At 36.6% G+C, this 18242-nt stretch overlaps 1 protein-coding gene across 1 annotated transcript in view; it reads left to right on the forward strand.

Annotated features, from left to right (window-relative positions):
* Positions 1 to 1998: 1998 nt before the first annotated feature.
* Positions 1999 to 18242, forward strand: part of LOC137033127 (A disintegrin and metalloproteinase with thrombospondin motifs 5) — a 50936-nt gene continuing 34692 nt past the window's right edge. Inside the window, exons 1-14 of the mRNA XM_067405265.1 lie at positions 1999 to 2033; positions 2119 to 2312; positions 2437 to 2571; positions 5023 to 5163; positions 6058 to 6136; positions 6286 to 6418; positions 7800 to 7934; positions 8655 to 8758; positions 9439 to 9563; positions 11769 to 11881; positions 11954 to 12091; positions 12760 to 12862; positions 12947 to 13047; positions 13124 to 13291. Of these exons, the coding sequence (XP_067261366.1) occupies positions 2032 to 2033; positions 2119 to 2312; positions 2437 to 2571; positions 5023 to 5163; positions 6058 to 6136; positions 6286 to 6418; positions 7800 to 7934; positions 8655 to 8758; positions 9439 to 9563; positions 11769 to 11881; positions 11954 to 12091; positions 12760 to 12862; positions 12947 to 13047; positions 13124 to 13291 (1671 nt within the window). The 5' untranslated portion in view covers positions 1999 to 2031. The remainder of the gene's footprint in view (positions 2034 to 2118; positions 2313 to 2436; positions 2572 to 5022; positions 5164 to 6057; positions 6137 to 6285; positions 6419 to 7799; positions 7935 to 8654; positions 8759 to 9438; positions 9564 to 11768; positions 11882 to 11953; positions 12092 to 12759; positions 12863 to 12946; positions 13048 to 13123; positions 13292 to 18242) is intronic.

The following is an 18242-nucleotide window of genomic DNA, read 5'->3' on the forward strand; positions in this document are numbered from 1 at the left end:
AACAAACCTTGGCGGAGCTGGTGAATTGGAAAAGCAAGGCGGCTGTAAGCTGCAAAGTGAAGCCAGCGAAGGAGGAGCTGAAGGGTGCTGGCGTAGACAGGGCTGAATTACCACATTGCATAGGCAGAGGAGGTGGGAGTAGGAAGCTGGGTGGGAACATCAACAACGACACAGACTTGGTGCTGGGTGATGAAACAGACTTAATATTATTCGGGACCAGTGGTGACGAAGGAGACTTGGAACTAATCTTTTCACATTCCCAATAATAACAACGGGGTTCAGCACAAGCTCAGCACACTCACTTCAACACTGGGAATTAGGGTGGTGCTCAACATCCAGAAAAACATGCAGAGGCTGTCATCGTCATAATGCACAAGATGGACCAGATCTAAAAACCCCAGCCTGTGCACCTCGAGGGAGAGATCCCCCTGGGAGAGACGGAGAATCCGAAATGCTGCTAAATCCATATAGTCAGTCTGATCTGCTGTCACAGCAATGGAGGTGTATTTTATTTTTTCACCTCATTTTATTGCATTGTATCAGTAGGTCAGTTGGGCTGCAGCTGATGAAAGGAACGGACATTTGCTGAATTTATGTGATATTTGGTGGAGTTACTTTATTATAAATATTATGTTTGATTTGTCAAGCCAGCTGTGCAGAAACACAGAGCGGTTGTGTTCGATTTGTTGCAATGTGATTACATAACCTTTCTGTTAAAACAATCATATCTGGCGGTTTAATATTGTCACAGCTGGTTTAAATATGCCATACTTCAAAATTCATTGCATATTGTAGCTGAAAAGTGATGTCAGGTTAGCATGAATCTGTTCAGACATCATTTATCTGTTGTCATTACATGCGTGTCTCAGGTGAAGGTGGTGATGGCGTGAGGTCGAGTGTTTCTCTCCAGGGTATAATTTCAGACGTGTGATGACAGGAAAGACAAAAGCAGTCCACTCCTACTAAGTCAACATCCTGTCTAATTAGTTGTGGCCCACTTGGCTGCTTCTAATCAGCAATAAATCATTGGAATGACAATTCAAACATATTTTCTTCTATAATTCACTGTTTCAATCATATCTTATTTCTTTGGTATTGTAAGTATTTGGGGAGTACTTGTTGAAGGAATGATGACAGAATTTACATTTAAATCTCATTGCAGAATGAAGCATTCTCTTGAATCGGTTCTTTTAATAATTCAATCAAATTTTTCCTGAAAAAATAAGTGCTTAATATATTTTTTGCCAATCTATAATAAAGTCGCATATGACTTAACTGATGAAATGACCAAAGTTGATTTTATTTTTTTTTAAACATTACTACTAGAACATTCATATATATATATATATATATAATATATGCACACACATATATTTAAAAACTTTTATGCTAGATGGAATTAATCGTGATTAATCGATTTGACAGCACTAGAAAAAAGACATTTAAACATTAAAAAGAACATTCAGAAATAACGTTTTCATAACTTAATGGGAATGTTAGAAAAACATTTTTAGAATGTATTTTTGTTTGCTGGGATATCACCATTGTAAATGTAGAATATTTAATTAAATGATTTGATTTGATTTGATAAGAGTACTTATTAAAAGCCATATTATACTTTCAATTTTAGTTTGATTGACAGAAGTTTTATCAAACAGTAAGATATATTACTATGAGACTTGAAAATAGTTTTGGTTCATTATGATGTATAGTATATTATTTATTAGTAAAAGTATGTAAGAGTACTACTATACTACTACTACTACTACTGTAGTTCCTTCTGCTAAACTATGTAACTATGATGAATGTTTTGAAGGATCTGTATGGTCAATGTTTTTAGGTTACCGTGTTGTAAGGGATTTAACTAACATGACAGCAGCCACTCCTGCTGAATGTGCTGCTCGCATTAGTGCCTATTTAGGGACGCCCCTCCCTAAACGTCTCTCATAACACACACACACATATGAGCCCAGCTGATAACTGTGTCCATGTGGCCGGAAGAGCATAAAATCACAGCTACACAACATTGCCATGTAAGTTTAACGCTGTGTGTCTCATTCGGGATGTTCTGACATCTGACATCTGTCCCGTTCCACTGCTTCTGTGACCTGTCTGCAGGTGTGTGTCTGCTGCGGCCTGCCATGTCATCACAGCTGGACGTGTCGTTGAGGGTCAGAGGTCAGGCGGCGGCCGGCTGCAGGATCGTGGTCAGTGGGACAGCAAAGCTGAATTCCTGCTGGCTGTTGCTGGACAGATTATCGGCCTGGGTAACGTTTGGCGATTCCCATATCTATGCTACAAGAATGGAGGAGGTGCTGTTTTTATGCATATAAACATCTCAATACAAAATATGCATGCTCTTGTGCTCTTGTGTGTTTTGTTTATGATGTCAAATCCCATAATCCTCCGGTGGTCTCCCCCTCTGTCTCCGGACAGGTGTGTTCTTTGTGCCGTACATGTTATTCCTGGTTGTGTGTGGCATTCCACTCTTCCTGCTGGAGACGGCGCTGGGTCAGTTCACCAGTCTGGGAGGAGTCGGCGCGTGGAGGAAAATCTGCCCGCTTTTTGCAGGTTATATGTTTGAATAGTTTAAAGTAACAAAATCAATGAATTTTGCAATTATTGTAAAGCTGCTTTGAAACAATTTGTATTGTGTAAACCGCTATAGAAATAAGTAAAATAAGTAAAAATCTGACTTTATATTACGAAATTCTGACTTTATATAACGCAATTCTGACTTTATATCTCGCAATTCTGACTTTATATCTCGCAATTCTGACTTTATATCTCGCAATTCTGACTTTATATCACGCAATTCTGACTTTATATCACGCAATTCTGACTTTATATCACGCAATTCTGACTTTATATCTCGCAATTCTGACTTTATATCTCGCAATTCTGACTTTATATCTCGCAATTCTGACTTTATAGCTCGCAATTCTGACTTTATATCTCGCAATTCTGACTTTATATCTCGAAATTCTGACTTTATATCTCGAAATTCTGACTTTATATCTCGAAATTCTGACTTTATATCTCGAAATTCTGACTTTATATCTCGCAATTCTGACTTTATATCTCGCAATTCTGACTTTATATCACGCAATTCTGACTTTATATCTCGCAATTCTGACTTTATATCACGCAGTTCTGACTTTATATCTCGCAGTTCTGACTTTATATCACGCAATTCTGACTTTATATCACGCAATTCTGACTTTATATCACGCAGTTCTGACTTTATATCACGCAGTTCTGACTTTATATCTCGCAATTCTGACTTTATATCTCGCAATTCTGACTTTATATCACGCAATTCTGACTTTATATCTCGCAGTTCTGACTTTATATCTCGCAGTTCTGACTTTATATCTCGCAGTTCTGACTTTATATCTCGCAGCTCTGACTTTATATCTCGCAATTCTGACTTAATATCTCGCAATTCTGACTTTATATCACGCAATTCTGACTTTATATCTCACAATTCTGACTTTATATCTCGCAATTCTGACTTTATATCACGCAATTCTGACTTTATTAATCACAATTCTGACTTTATATCACGCAGTTCTGACTTTATATCACGCAGTTCTGACTTTATATCTCGCAATTCTGACTTCATATCTCGCAATTCTGACTTCATATCTCGCAATTCTGACTTTATATCTCGCAATTCTGACTTTATATCTCGCAATCCTGACTTTATATCTCGCAATTCTGACTTAATATCTCGCAATTCTGACTTTATATCTCGCAGTTCTGACTTTATATCTCGCAGCTCTGACTTTATATCTCGCAATTCTGACTTAATATCTCGCAATTCTGACTTTATATCACGCAATTCTGACTTTATATCTCACAATTCTGACTTTATATCTCGCAATTCTGACTTTATATCACGCAATTCTGACTTTATTAATCACAATTCTGACTTTATATCACGCAGTTCTGACTTTATATCACGCAGTTCTGACTTTATATCTCGCAATTCTGACTTCATATCTCGCAATTCTGACTTCATATCTCGCAATTCTGACTTTATATCTCGCAATTCTGACTTTATATCTCGCAATTCTGACTTTATATCTCGCAATTCTGACTTTATATCTCGCAATTCTGACTTTATATCACGCAGTTCTGACTTTATATCTCGCAATTCTGACTTTATATCACGCAGTTCTGACTTTATATCTCGCAATTCTGACTTTATAGCTCGCAATTCTGACTTTATATCTCGCAATTCTGACTTTATATCACGCAGTTCTGACTTTATATCACGCAGTTCTGACTTTATATCTCGCAATTCTGACTTCATATCTCGCAATTCTGACTTCATATCTCGCAATTCTGACTTTATATCTCGCAATTCTGACTTTATATCTCGCAATTCTGACTTTATATCTCGCAATTCTGACTTTATATCTCGCAATTCTGACTTTATATCACGCAGTTCTGACTTTATATCTCGCAATTCTGACTTCATATCTCGCAATTCTGACTTCATATCTCGCAATTCTGACTTTATATCTCGCAATTCTGACTTTATATCTCGCAATTCTGACTTTATATCATGCAATTCTGACTTTATAACTCATAATTCTGACTTTATATCTCGCAATTCTGACTTTATATCACGCAATTCTGACTTTATATCTCGCAATTCTGACTTTATATCACGCAATTCTGACTTTATTTCTCGCAATCACGAGTTCATATCTCGCAATTCTGACTTTAACGCAATTGTGCGTTTATGTCTGGCAATTGAAAGTTTATAACTTGCAATTCTGAGAAAAGAAGTCAAAGTTGCAAGATGTAAAATCGCAATTCTGAGAAAAAAAGTCAGAATTCTGAGATAAACAGTCACAATTAACTTCTTTATTTTTTTATTTTGTGGCGGAAACAAGCTTCCATCATTTTTGTTTTATCCATAAATGCAATTCTTTTTATTTTGAGTTTGAGTTTGTACATTGTAATTTTAATTATGTTTGTGTTTGTGGATGTATGGTTTGGTTATTGCAGGTCTGGGTTATGCCAGTCAGGTGATGATCTTACACAGTTGTGTGTATTTCATCATTATTCTGGCCTGGGCGCTTTTCTACCTGTGCAGCAGCTTCCAGACGCCACTTCCCTGGGCGCACTGCAACAATACCTGGAACACAGGTGAGAAACGCATATATATCGAGGTTTCTAGGCTGTTCCTTCAGTGTGTAAGAACGCTCACATCATCTGTGTGCTTATGCGTGTGCAGCGGGCCAAGATTTAGGCTGAATTCTGGCCCAGTTCATTTCCATTATCCAAACATCTTGACACTCAGGACAGAACTCATTCCCCACCCATAGAGCACCATCACAACAGAGAGGATTTAAAAACTCTTCCAACCTTTTGTAGACTCCAAAATGTGAGTTTTATGACTCATAACTTCCACACTGCCTTTATGGTATTTTTCAACAAATATGTGCTTTTAAAGGTGCTCTAATTACACTAATATAATTACTCATTACCTGCCAAATGTAACTAAAATAGGTGTTGTGGGAAATCTCACCTGTCCCTGTCACAGTATTTTTTCAGAAATTATCTCTGTCACTGTGGTTGCTGACATTGAAATTTTAAATTATAAACCAAATATGAATTATTAGCTTGAGCCCTTCTTTTTTAACATTGACAGCTTAGGTCTGTCATGATTATTGATTAATCATATGATTGTGGTTATTCTATCTAATTGCAATTATTTTGAGATAGCAGCAATGATTGTGCAGTTTTACTTTCAATTACATTTCCCATCCATATAAGGAAAATTACTGTCAGTTTATTTCAGTTGTGATAGGGAATCAACATTGATTATGGCAGGGAGTAAAAAATAAAGAATATATATATAAAAAAAAAATACTGTTATAAAGTACATAAAGGTAGTCAAAGGTCTTCCTTAATACCAAATGAAGGTGTGTTTAATCAGACATTATATGTATTCTTTTGGCAGACAAAAGTGATTCAGAGAATTGAAGGTATGGAGTAAGAGAAGTGTACTCATGTATGATGTGTTGAGATCTTCTCTAGATTCCTGCGTGGGCTTTGAGCGACACAACATCAGCGGTGTCTCTGAAAACGCCACATCTCCAGTCATTGAGTTTTGGGAGTGAGTGTCTGGTATGATCGTGTGCACGAGTCTTTGTTTGAAGAGTTTGATGGTGTGTGTGTGTGTGTGTGTGTGTGTGTGTGTGTGTGTGTGTGTGTGTGTGTGTGTGTGTGTGTGTGTTTGTGTACTGAGTGTGTATCTCTCTCGAGGCGTGAGGTGTTGGATCTGTCTGCGAGTGTAGATCATCTGGGCTCGGTGAACCTTCGTCTGGCCTTCTGTCTGCTGCTGGTGTGGGTCGTCTGCTATTTCTGTGTCTGGAAAGGAGTCAAATCCACCGGCAAGGTAAACGCCACACTGCTGGTGTTTGTGTAGTTTATACAATGACATTAGAGAAGATCTTCTTTTATGCACCTTATTCTAGAGTCCAATAGCTCTATTTGAATAGACTGTGAAAGTTAAAAGTCTTCAGTAAAAGCTTTTTCTATTCCTATTTTGCTAACTTTTTAAGGAAGGATTAAGCAATCTAATTTAAATAAATACATTAGGATTAAATATGAATAATAAATACATAAAAATGCAATGAAGTATGAGCATAAACAAAATAGATAGACAGACACATGGACAGATTATTACTATTATATAGTAAAATGTAATTTATATCCAGTGATCAAAGCTGAATTTTCAGCATCATTTCTATCTATCTATCTATCTATCTATCTATCTATCTATCTATCTATCTATCTATCTATCTATCTATCTATCTATCTATCTATCTATCTATCTATCTATCTATCATAGCAAACACTCAGAACACCCAAGCAACTGCATAGTAACCACCCAGAACACCATGGCATCCACATAGCAACCACCCAGAATATGCTATCAACCACATAGCAACACCTTAGGAACCACCCTAACTACCCTAGCAACTCCATAGCACATAGTACCTTAGCAGATGCATAGCAACACCCTAGCTACCTCCCAGGATATCCTAGCAACCACATAGTAATGCCCTAGCAACAGGCATGAGTACCCTAGCAACCACATAGCAACACCCTAGTAACCACCCAGAATACCCTGGCAACTGCATAGCAACCAACATGAGTACCCTAGCAACCACATAGCAACACCCTAACAACCACCCAGAATACTCTGGAAAATGCATAGCAACACCCTAGAAACCACACTGAATACCCTAGCAACCATATTACAACACCTTAGCAACCACCCTAACTACCCTAGCAACTCCATAGCACATAGTACCTTATCAGATGCATAGCAACACCCTAGCAACCACATGGGATATCCTAGCAACCGCATAGCAACACCCTAGCAACCACTCTGAGTATCCTAGCAACCACATTGCAACACCTTAGCAACTACCCCAAGTACATTAGCAACCTCATAGCAACACCCTAGCAACCACCCCAAGTACATTAGCAACCATATAGCAACCTCCCTCACAACCACTCAGAGTACACTAGCAACCACATAAAAACACCCTAGCAACCACCAACCACCCTGTCTAGCTATCTAGCTTTTAAAACTACTACTCTAAACCTTAAACTATTTCAAACTTAAAAACATCAAACTTTAAGCTTTTAAAACTACTTCAAACTTCCTGGCTAGGCTTTTTTAAGCCAACTTAAAGTTTGTCTACAAACTTTACTCATCTAGTTTCAGTTGTAGTTCATTGCTGTGTGTTTTATGTTTTGTCGTGTAGGTTGTGTATGTCACAGCCACCTTCCCTTACGTGATGCTGCTGGTGTTGTTGGTTCGTGGGGTGACGCTCCCTGGCGCCGTAGACGGGATTATTTATTACCTGAAACCCAATCACACACGGCTGACAGACCCACAGGTACTGCAACGTCACATGATCTCCTGAGTAAAACAAATACTACTGTGCAGAAACAAACGTGCATTAAAGAGGCAATATTATACTCTTTTTTTAAAGTCTTGATGTTGTTTTTGGGCTCTACTAGATTGAATGTTCATTATTTTCCTCATATTCTCCATTGTTGCAGCTCCTCTCTTCCCAGTCTGTCAGTAACGCTCTGTTTAGTTCCTGTCTCTATGAAGCCCCTCCTTCTGAAAAGCACAATGTGCTCTGATTGGTCGGCTGGAGCAGTGTGTTGTGATTGGTGTTTGGGAAAAGCCCCGCCCCTTACCATAACCAGCAGTTTCAACACACTACTAACTCACTCATCCAAGCCCCGCCTCTTTACTATGCGCATTAATTATTTAAATGAGGAATATTGTGACGTGTTGTTATTACTCTCACTGGACATTATAGCATCATTAAACTGGAACTAGAATAAAAGTTTATATTCGCAACCAACATAAATAACACATGCCTTTTCAGCTAGAATCTTTCAAGACAATCTGCTTTGTTCAGTTTTTAGTCTGCAGTCTGCAGGAATTGGAGAGATTTGTTTAAATAGTGTCTAGTTGTGACAAGTTTATCTTTGAGTCTGCTTGTAAAAACTTTATAGTGAAATCTTTACTAATATGCTCAACATGAAGTCCAGAACACAATTTACACTGTAAGTCTGTTTCTCTGTCTGTCTCTGTTCTGAAGGTATGGATGGATGCAGGGACTCAGATCTTCTTCTCATATGGCATTGGTCTGGGAAGTCTCACAGCTCTGGGCAGCTATAATAAATTCAACAACGACTGTTACAAGTGCGTCATTCCTCTCACAAAGACTCTTACACATTTAACATCAACATGAAATAAATGACAACTAATTCATGTTTTTGGTCTTATTTAAAATGGTTCTTTTATGTTTATTTACATGTAAGCATTTGGTGAACGCTTTATCCAAAGTGACCTTGGCGTCGCTAGTGCATTGCTCTAGTGCATCTGTATCCAGTGTAGTGTTACTTTAGTATTATTTACATGCTATTATAGTTACCTGAGAAGGGAATGAGATGCTGCGAAATGTTGTTGAAGCTATGGGCTTCTCCTTCAGCATGCACCGGTGTCTGAAGCATGTGTGAAATCACACCAATCCTATGGCTTGGCAGAGGTCAGGTGACAAATCGTAGCACGTCAACAAGACCATAAATGGGCATCTACGTCACAGAATCCCAGTATGCCGGCGTGGGTATTATCATTTCCGTAGCATCAACACCAAGACCCAGCGTTGAATCACTTCGAAAGGGAACATCTCATATGTTACCCAGTTCCCTCAGAAGGCTTCCTCTTACAATTAGCATTTTGTGAAGTAGGTGTACTTTTTTGTGTTCTCCGTCAGCCAATAGGTTTGGTGTGATTTCACACATGCTTCAGACATCGGTGCACACTGTAGGCATATTCAATATTTATTTTGATTGCATTTCAGCTTTGTGTTTGTGTTTCAGGGACTGTTTCAGACTGTGTCTCCTCAACAGTGGCACCAGTTTCGTGGCAGGATTCGCCATTTTCTCGGTGCTCGGCTTCATGGCGCAGGAGCAGGGTGTGGATATCGCAGACGTGGCGCAGTCAGGTCAGAAACGGTGCATGATGGGTATCATACATGCATATTCACTCTGAGAACTAATATATCTATATGCAGTGCTAAGCAGATTAATTGCAAATTGTACTGATTACAAATTACATGACAAAAACTGTAGTTAGTAGCGTAATCTAGATAATTTTAGGTAATGCATTCTGACTACTTTTTGATATAAATTAGCGAGAATCAATAAATTATGAATAATTTACTGCCATTGTGTGAATAATACAGTATGTAATCATGTAATCCATAAAAAAGTAACTGTAATTTGATTATAAGCATTTTAAAATATAATATAATCTAATTACAAGTTGTACATTTTTGGAATCTAATTACGAAACATAATCTAGATTACGTTACTCATTTTTAGGTAATGTATTCAGACTACTTTTGGATTACTTTTAGATTACTTTTTGAGTAATCTAAAAAAAATAAAAATTTACTGTTGTGTGAATAATATGTTATCGTAATCCATAACAAAGTAACTAACTATTTAATCATGTATTCCATAAAAAAGTAACTGTAATCTGATCTGATCTGTAATCTAGATTAGATTACAATTAGATTACTAAAACGAGTATCCTCATTTTAGGATACTCGTTTTAGGCAATGTATTCGGATTACTTTTGGATTACTTTTGGAGTAATCTAAATTAGGGAGAATCAATAAATTCGGAATAATTTACGGCCATTGTGTGAATAATATAAAATCATGTAATCCATAAAAAAGTAACCGTAATCTGATCATAATCATTTTAAAATGTAATAATTACAAGTAGTTCATTTTTGGAATCTGATTACTAAACGTAATCTAGATTGCATTTCTCATTTTAGGATACTCATTTTAGGTAATGTATTCAGACTACTTTTGGATTACTTTTAGATTACTTTTGGAGTAATCTATATTAGTTAATCAATTTTGATTAATTTACTGTTGTGTTAATAATATGTAATCGTAATCCATAACAAAGTAACTAACTATTTAATCATGTAATCCATAACAAAGTTACTGTAATCTGATTATGAGCATTTTAAAATGTAATTTAATCTAATTACAAGTAACGTAATCTATATTAGATTACAATTAGATTACTAAAACAAGTATCCTCATTTTAGGATACTCATTTTAGGTAATGTATTCGAACTACTTTTGGATTAATTTTGGATTACTTTTGGAGTAATCTAAATGAGGGAGAATCAATAAATTATGAATAATTTACTGCCATAGTATGAATAATATGTAATCATGTAATCCATGAAAAAAGTAGCCATAATCTGATTGAGTATAATTACAAGTACTGCTTTTTTGGAATCTGATTAATAATGCAATCTAGATTAGATTACAATTATATTACTAAAATCATTTTAGGATGCTCATTTTAGGTTTAGACTACTTTTAGATTACTTTTAGATTACTTTTGGAGTAATCGCTATTAGGGAGAGTTAATAAATGATGAATAATTTACTGTTGTGTGAATAATATGTAATCGTAATCCATAACAAAGTAACTGTAACTATTTAATCATGTAATCCATAAAAAAAGTAACTGTAATCTGATTATAAGCATTTTAACACAATTTAATCTAATGACAAGTAACGTAATCTAGATTAGATTACAGTTAGATTACTAAATCGAGTATCCTCATTTTAGGTAATGTATTTGGACTACTTTTGAAATAATTTTGTATTACTTTTGGAGTAATCTAAATTAGGGAGAATCAATAACTTATGAATAATTTACTGCCATTGTTTGAATAATATGTAATCATGTAATCCATAAAAAAGTAACCGTAATCTGATTATGAGCATTTTAAAATGTAATAATTACTACATTTTAGGAATCTGGTTAAGTAACGTAATCTAGATTAGATTACAATTACATTACTAAAATCATTTTAGGATGCTCATTACAGGTAATGTATTCGGACTACTTTTGGATTACTTTTAGATTACTTTTGGAGTTAAATGAACGTCTAACTTAAACAGTTCAGAAAATCGTTCCATTAGCAATGCATAAATAATGTTTTTGTACAAACATTTTGAGAATATTATTAAAAACCAGATAACTTTAAACGAACGTTCTATTGCTGTTATTTGCAGAGCGTTTGTTCTTATCTTTGAGAGAATCTTGCCAGAAAATTAGCTAAATTTCTGAGAACGTTTTCTGTTAGCTGGGAACAGTCTGTTTCTCTTTCAGGTCCTGGTCTAGTGTTCATAGCGTATCCGCGGGCCGTTTCCATGATGCCTGTGCCGCAGCTGTGGGCCGTGTGTTTCTTCCTCATGATCATCATGTTGGGTCTGGACACTCAGGTGTGGCGTCTCTCTCAGGTGTGTCTGCTGCAGGTTTAGCTCTGCTGCTGATCGCTGTGTTTGTGTGTTCAGTTCGTCAGTCTCGAGGCGCTGATGATGTCGGTGTCGGATCTGTATCCCGCAGTCATCCGTAAAGGTCGCCGGCGTGAGCTTCTGCTCCTGCTCGTGTGTTCAGTGTGTTTCCTGCTCGGGCTTCTGATGGTGACGCCGGTGAGACATTTCAATTCTCTCTGTCATTTCTTCAGCTATCCAAAATTAACACTCACCCCAAGTGTCAATGAAATGCTTGGTTTGTTAAATAATATGTTATTAGCCTGTTCAAATGCAATATGAGATAATCACTGACATAAGAGTCAAATTGAAGGGGGAAAATGGCTGTTGAGTGTCTTTTACATCAGAGGAAACTAGAAAATTAAACATTTTGTTTTATTGTTGTAACCCCATAAAATCAAGACTCTATTTTATACTGAATAAACTAAATATCCATGTTTTCTTATAATATTACCAAGTGGCAGCATATATTGAAAACAACAGAGGGCCTAACACAGAGCCTTGCGGCACTCCATAATTTACTGATATTATCTTCGATTTTTTTCCCATTTAAATATGCAAAATATATGGTGACCGTCTGATAGGTACGATCTAAATCACCTTAATTTTGGATTCAGTTTAAATGTATTTTTTTTACAGGCCCCATGAGATAATTTGTGTCTTTTAGTCCACGTGTTTTCTCTTTGAGCTTGATTATTTGATAGTGAACTCAGTAGTAGTTTACAAAAGAAACTTTTATCATATAATGGTCTTTATTTCAGCTCCGTCAGAGCAGTGTAGCATCTGAATCACATATCGCTGTCTTCCTCTCTGTGTCTGATGATCAGGGAGGCCTGTATGTGTTTCAGATCTACGATCATTTCTCCTGCAGCGGAGCCAGTCTGATGCTGCTGTCCGTCTGTCAGTCGGTGGCCATCGGATGGATCTATGGTACACACACACACACACACACACACATATATGATATGGATACTCATCCTGGTGGTTGAGGTGATGTTGTTGTGTTGTTCTCAGGTGCTGAGCGCTTCAGCAGGGACATCGAGGCCATGATCGGTTACCAGCCGCTCGGCAGCTTCAGGCTGTGCTGGCGTTACCTGACGCCCGCCGTGTGCATCGTGGGTCTCGTGTGACACTGATAGCAGCGCTGACTGACCCTCGGCATCCTCTGAGAAAGTCTCTGTGTCTCTTCAGGGCACGTTCGTGTTCTCGCTGATGTGCTGGTCTCCGCTGACCCTCGCCAACGGCGTGACGGCCCCTGGATGGGCCTCAGCGATGGGCTGGACGCTGACGCTGTCCTCTGTGTCTCTTCTGCCGGTCTGCGCGCTCTACACCCTCGTGAACACACCGGGAAACCTTCAGGTGAAGAACAGCACTTTACCATGTTTAAATATATTTAAATCTTTCTAGACAGATGAGCTTTATGGTTGTTCAGTGATGAAGTCGGTATGTTTCCATCCAAAGTTGCGAATTTAATTTGTGCGTAAAAAAGGAATATTGCATTTGCGAAGTTACGTCGTCCCATTGCAAAGTCACATGACTTTTTTGATGGGCATTGAGGAAAATATTCAGTAAATGTCTTTTCATCGTAGTTTATGCACGTTTTGTCATTGGATGAAAAAATGTATGTGCCTCAATTGAACGCATACGTTTTTTATACACATTTTTAGAATTTATGCGCATCTTGGTTTTTCCATTCAGCGTTTTATAAATGTGATATCCCAAAATGAGCATGAAAATAGGTGGATGACAACACAGCTACTGTGATTTTTACTATATCTCTACAAAATCATTGCCAACTTAATTAATACTATTAAAAATAATAGTAAAATTTAAAATAATAAATAATAACATTTTAATTAAAAAAATTTAAATATATATATATATATATATAAAAAAATATTTAAAAAAATTATTGAAATGAAGCTGAAATAAAATAAAATATACATTTTTAATATAAGAAATGTCAACTAACTGAAATAAAATAATTTGAAGCACTAAAACTACTGAAATAAAATTAAAAAATTCTTAAAGCCAAATTATAATTAAAGCAAAATAGAAATATTAAAAAACTAATAAAAATGACAAAAGCACATGAAAAATGTAAAAACATAAAATGTTAAATTAAAAAATTAAAATCTAAAAATAAAATGTAATTCTAAATATAATAGTATAAAAATAATACTAAAATAACACTGTATTTTTATATTTTATATATCTGAATATATGATTATAAAAACCTATATATATATATAATTTATTATTTAAACATTTTATATATATATAATTTATTTAAAGCTTTATGGCTAATCATTTGCAGTGCTTCATGGGACTGTAGTTCATTCCCTCTCATTTAATCATGAACGTTTCACTCATCCTGAGTCTGAGCAGCTCTCTCCTCCTGTAGGCTGTGCTTCATTGTTAAACGAATGACAGTTGTTTATGTAAGTGGCAAATAAAATCCCTCACGCAGACAGAGAGTCTCGAGCGTCGAGCGTCTGGCCTAATAACCCTCCTAAAGTCTCGCAGCTGAATAACAGGCCATTCATGTGTTCCCGTGTGCAGCGTCTCCGCCTGCTGTGCCGCCCCGCGCTGGACTCACGCTGACAGACGAGCACCTTTCTAACGCTGCGCGCTTGACCTCTGACCTCGGCACAAAGAAGCCCAAAGAGCCAATTAAGGACGCGGTGTAATCGAGTGAAACTGAACAGATCTGATGTAAAGAAACCAGCGTTTGCTCTGATAGGAGGAGCCGTATGTGAGACTGTAGTGAAACAGCTGGAAGGTGAAAGAAACTCTGTGTCTTCATAACAAGCTTCTCTTTATGTTCTAGTTCTGTGTTCACCTATGATGGTGGACATTTTGACAGGATATTCAATAATTTGTGCATATCATCTAAAATACCTGGATGACCCACTATACATTTGCATCAGTCAAAACGCTTGATCATTTCCAGTGTGAATGAACCATGAAACTTCTTCTTGACTCAGACTGCAGAAAGATAAATAGATGTAATTTTCTGAATTACACATCAATGGTAATATGTAGTAGCGTGTTATTAAAGCTTAAAATTTATAATGAAATATGAAAATATAAAAATAAAGGCTAATTCAAAATAATAAATACTATAATAGTATATAAATAATAAAAAATAACAGATTCAGCCTCATATTTATGTATTTATATATATGAATATTTAATTATATAAAGCTTTATAAATATATATCATAATGCTCTAGTCTTTATATGTATGTCTATATATAGATAGATAGATAAGTCACAATGCAAAAAGTCTTAATAGTCTTTAAGTATGATTTTTTTTTCCTCTGTATTTTATGGTTGAAATATGACACGTTCTGGAGACTAATAATATATATCTCAGCAATTTATATCTAATTTACTTATATGTTGCTACAATAGGAAGCTATGACATGTTAAAGTGATTGTTTATTTGTTTATCTGTTTTATGCAAATGAAACTGTTGAAGTAAATACTCATAATTATGCTTTGTATAATTCTTCACATAATGATTGTTTTTATTGATACTGTCAGGAAACATTTGTCTATTAAAATGCTGAAAAAGGACTTTTTGGAGTTTTTTTCTAGGCAAGTTAAATTTATTTGTATAGCGCTTTTCACAATGTACATCATGATGTTATTATTTATAATATCATGAAAAAGCTCTGCTAAGATCTATATACTATATCAGCGTCACTGTTTCTGAACTTAATTAAGTCTTGAGTTTTCTTCCAGGAATGAACACGTCACAATATTCCTCATTTAAATAACTAATGAGCAGAATAAAGGGGCGGGGCCTGGTTGAGTTAGTTAGTAGTGTGTTGAAACTGGTGGTTATGGTAAGGGGCGGGACATTTGCCAAACCCACTGCTCCAGCTGACCAATCAGAGCATGTTGTGCTTTTCAGAAGGAGGGGCTTCATAGAGACAGGAACTAAACAGAGCGTTACTGACAGAATGGGAAGAGAGGAGCTGCAACAATGGAGAATATGAGGAAAATAATCAACATTCAATCTAGTAGAGCTCAAAAACAACATCAAGACTTTGTAAAAGAGCATAATATGGCCTCTTAAGTCATATTTAGCAGATTAGTTTTGTAAAGCATGTAAAATATATCTGTATTCTATTATGAATGAGGCATGCTGGGAAAGAACATAACAGATGGGCCACACAGTGATAACTAGAAGTGCCTTTTAGCAATCATTTAATATATGGATTAATTTAGTGCTGTTGACTCTCTCTCTCTCTGTGTGTGTGTGTGTGTGTGTGTGTGTGTGTGTGTGTGTGTGTGTGTGTGTGTGTGTGTGTGTGTGTGTGTGTGTGTGTGTGTGTGTGTGTGTGTGTGTGTGTGTGTGTCAATATGTGCACGTGTCCATGCACGCATGTCCATATGCACGTTTTGATAGTTTGTGCTCTATATTTAGAGTGAGCATTGCCTGTGTGTGTGTGTGTGTGTGTGTGTGTGTGTGTGTGTGTGTTTGTGTGTGTGTGTGTGTGTGTGTGTGTCCATATGGTTGTGTGGAGTGTTATTGTGTTCAGTGGATTATATCTGTAATGCGCCCATGTTTGATACAGCAGCGCATCTCCTGTGACAGGAAAGCCGTTTCACGTTGGGCTGTCGGTGCCAAAGCATGCGCTCGTCTGTTTGTGTGTTTGTTCTGGACCGTGTTTCCATGTGATGCTAAACAATTCGATTTGAATTATTTGTGTGCCTCTAATGAATCTGAAAGAGATCAGATTCATTGATAATAATCATAAATGTTTCTTGAGCTGCTAATCATCATATTAGAATGATTTCTGAAGGATCATGTGACTGAAGACTGGAGTAATGATGCTGAAAATTCAGCTTTGATCACTGGATATAAATTATATTTGACTATATATTCACATAGAAAACAGCTATTTTCAATTTTAATAATATTTCCAATTTTACTGTATTTTTGATCAAATAAATGCAGCCTTGGTAACTGACCCATGAATGTGTGTGGTTTTTATGAATATATAATTTATTTATTTTATTATTTTATTATGCAAATTGGCCATGAAACTATATTTGCATGACATCATTAAAAAATAAACAAAATTGCGTAATTATGTAATTTATGTAAACTTATTTTCAGTTAAACATTCAATTTTTATTGACAAAAGCAACTAGTTAAAGTTTCATCTTATCTTTTAACCCACAACGTAGATAAAAGATAATCCAATAGCATCAAAACTCACTCTTTAATTCCCTCAATCACTATTTTAAAGATCTTTTCTTAGTGGTTCTATTTTGTGGCCACACTAAAGACATGTTCTTAAGATCTATAAACATCTCTGCCTGTTTTCCTCCAACTGTTTTGACAAGAAAGCTCTTCCTCATGCCTCAATCCTTGCTCATTTTAATCTCCGTTGGCAGGTCAAGGCCCGAGCCAAAGGTGAGCTGTGGGTTACAGCAATACCTCTAAAGATCCCAAAGCATTCATCACCCAAAACACACACACACACCCCTCACACGTCGGCCGACCCACGCCGTGGTTTCTCACATCGCTCTAACCTGAGCAAACATCCTCTGCCGACCCCCAAGAGACTCAGGGATCACAACATTTCTCACAAACCGCTGGCAGATAGGTGAGAGATGAGAGGTGCCTCTTCACGGCCCTCTCTTATCCAACATGTTTTGACCGCAGGAAAAACAACAGGCCTGACAGCAGCGTATCTGACGTTAAAAGCATCTGATATTAAAAGAATTGCAAGTTAAAGTCACAGGAGATCAAAACTGACTCTTTATATAAAGTATGTCCAACTTTACCTGTATGTACTGACGTAAGATGATATATATACTGTACTATAGCAAATCTTGAGTTGCTGATTGAACAGGACATTTCGAGACTCAAAGCTGTAAGCAGGGCCTAAAATTAACACTCAGCAAGCGCCTAATGCTTTTAAAAATCAGTGTTGTCGAGTGACGGTGTCAATCACCAGTTAGCCGGTAATATTTGAGTGAATACTAGCAGTGCAGTATTGTGAGAACATGAACGTGAACAAATGCGAACAATGCTCAGGACAGTTAATGGGTCAGGGCCACATCATAGAGAACGTTTATGCCTTGACAATTTAAATATTCAAGCGCAAGAAGACGCGAAAGGGAACACAATTCGTTACTCGTTAGCACGGCACGCGCACAGAAAGCTGCGTCTCAGACAGCGCATATTAAGTCCTCTTTCACATCTTCTTGCTCTTGAACAGACATATACAAAGAAAATTATGTCAAAATGGCCATCTTGGCAAGTGCACTCTAAAAATGCTGGGTT

This window comes from Chanodichthys erythropterus, chromosome 12, assembly GCF_024489055.1.
Source record: "Chanodichthys erythropterus isolate Z2021 chromosome 12, ASM2448905v1, whole genome shotgun sequence".
NCBI lineage: Eukaryota > Metazoa > Chordata > Actinopteri > Cypriniformes > Xenocyprididae > Chanodichthys > Chanodichthys erythropterus.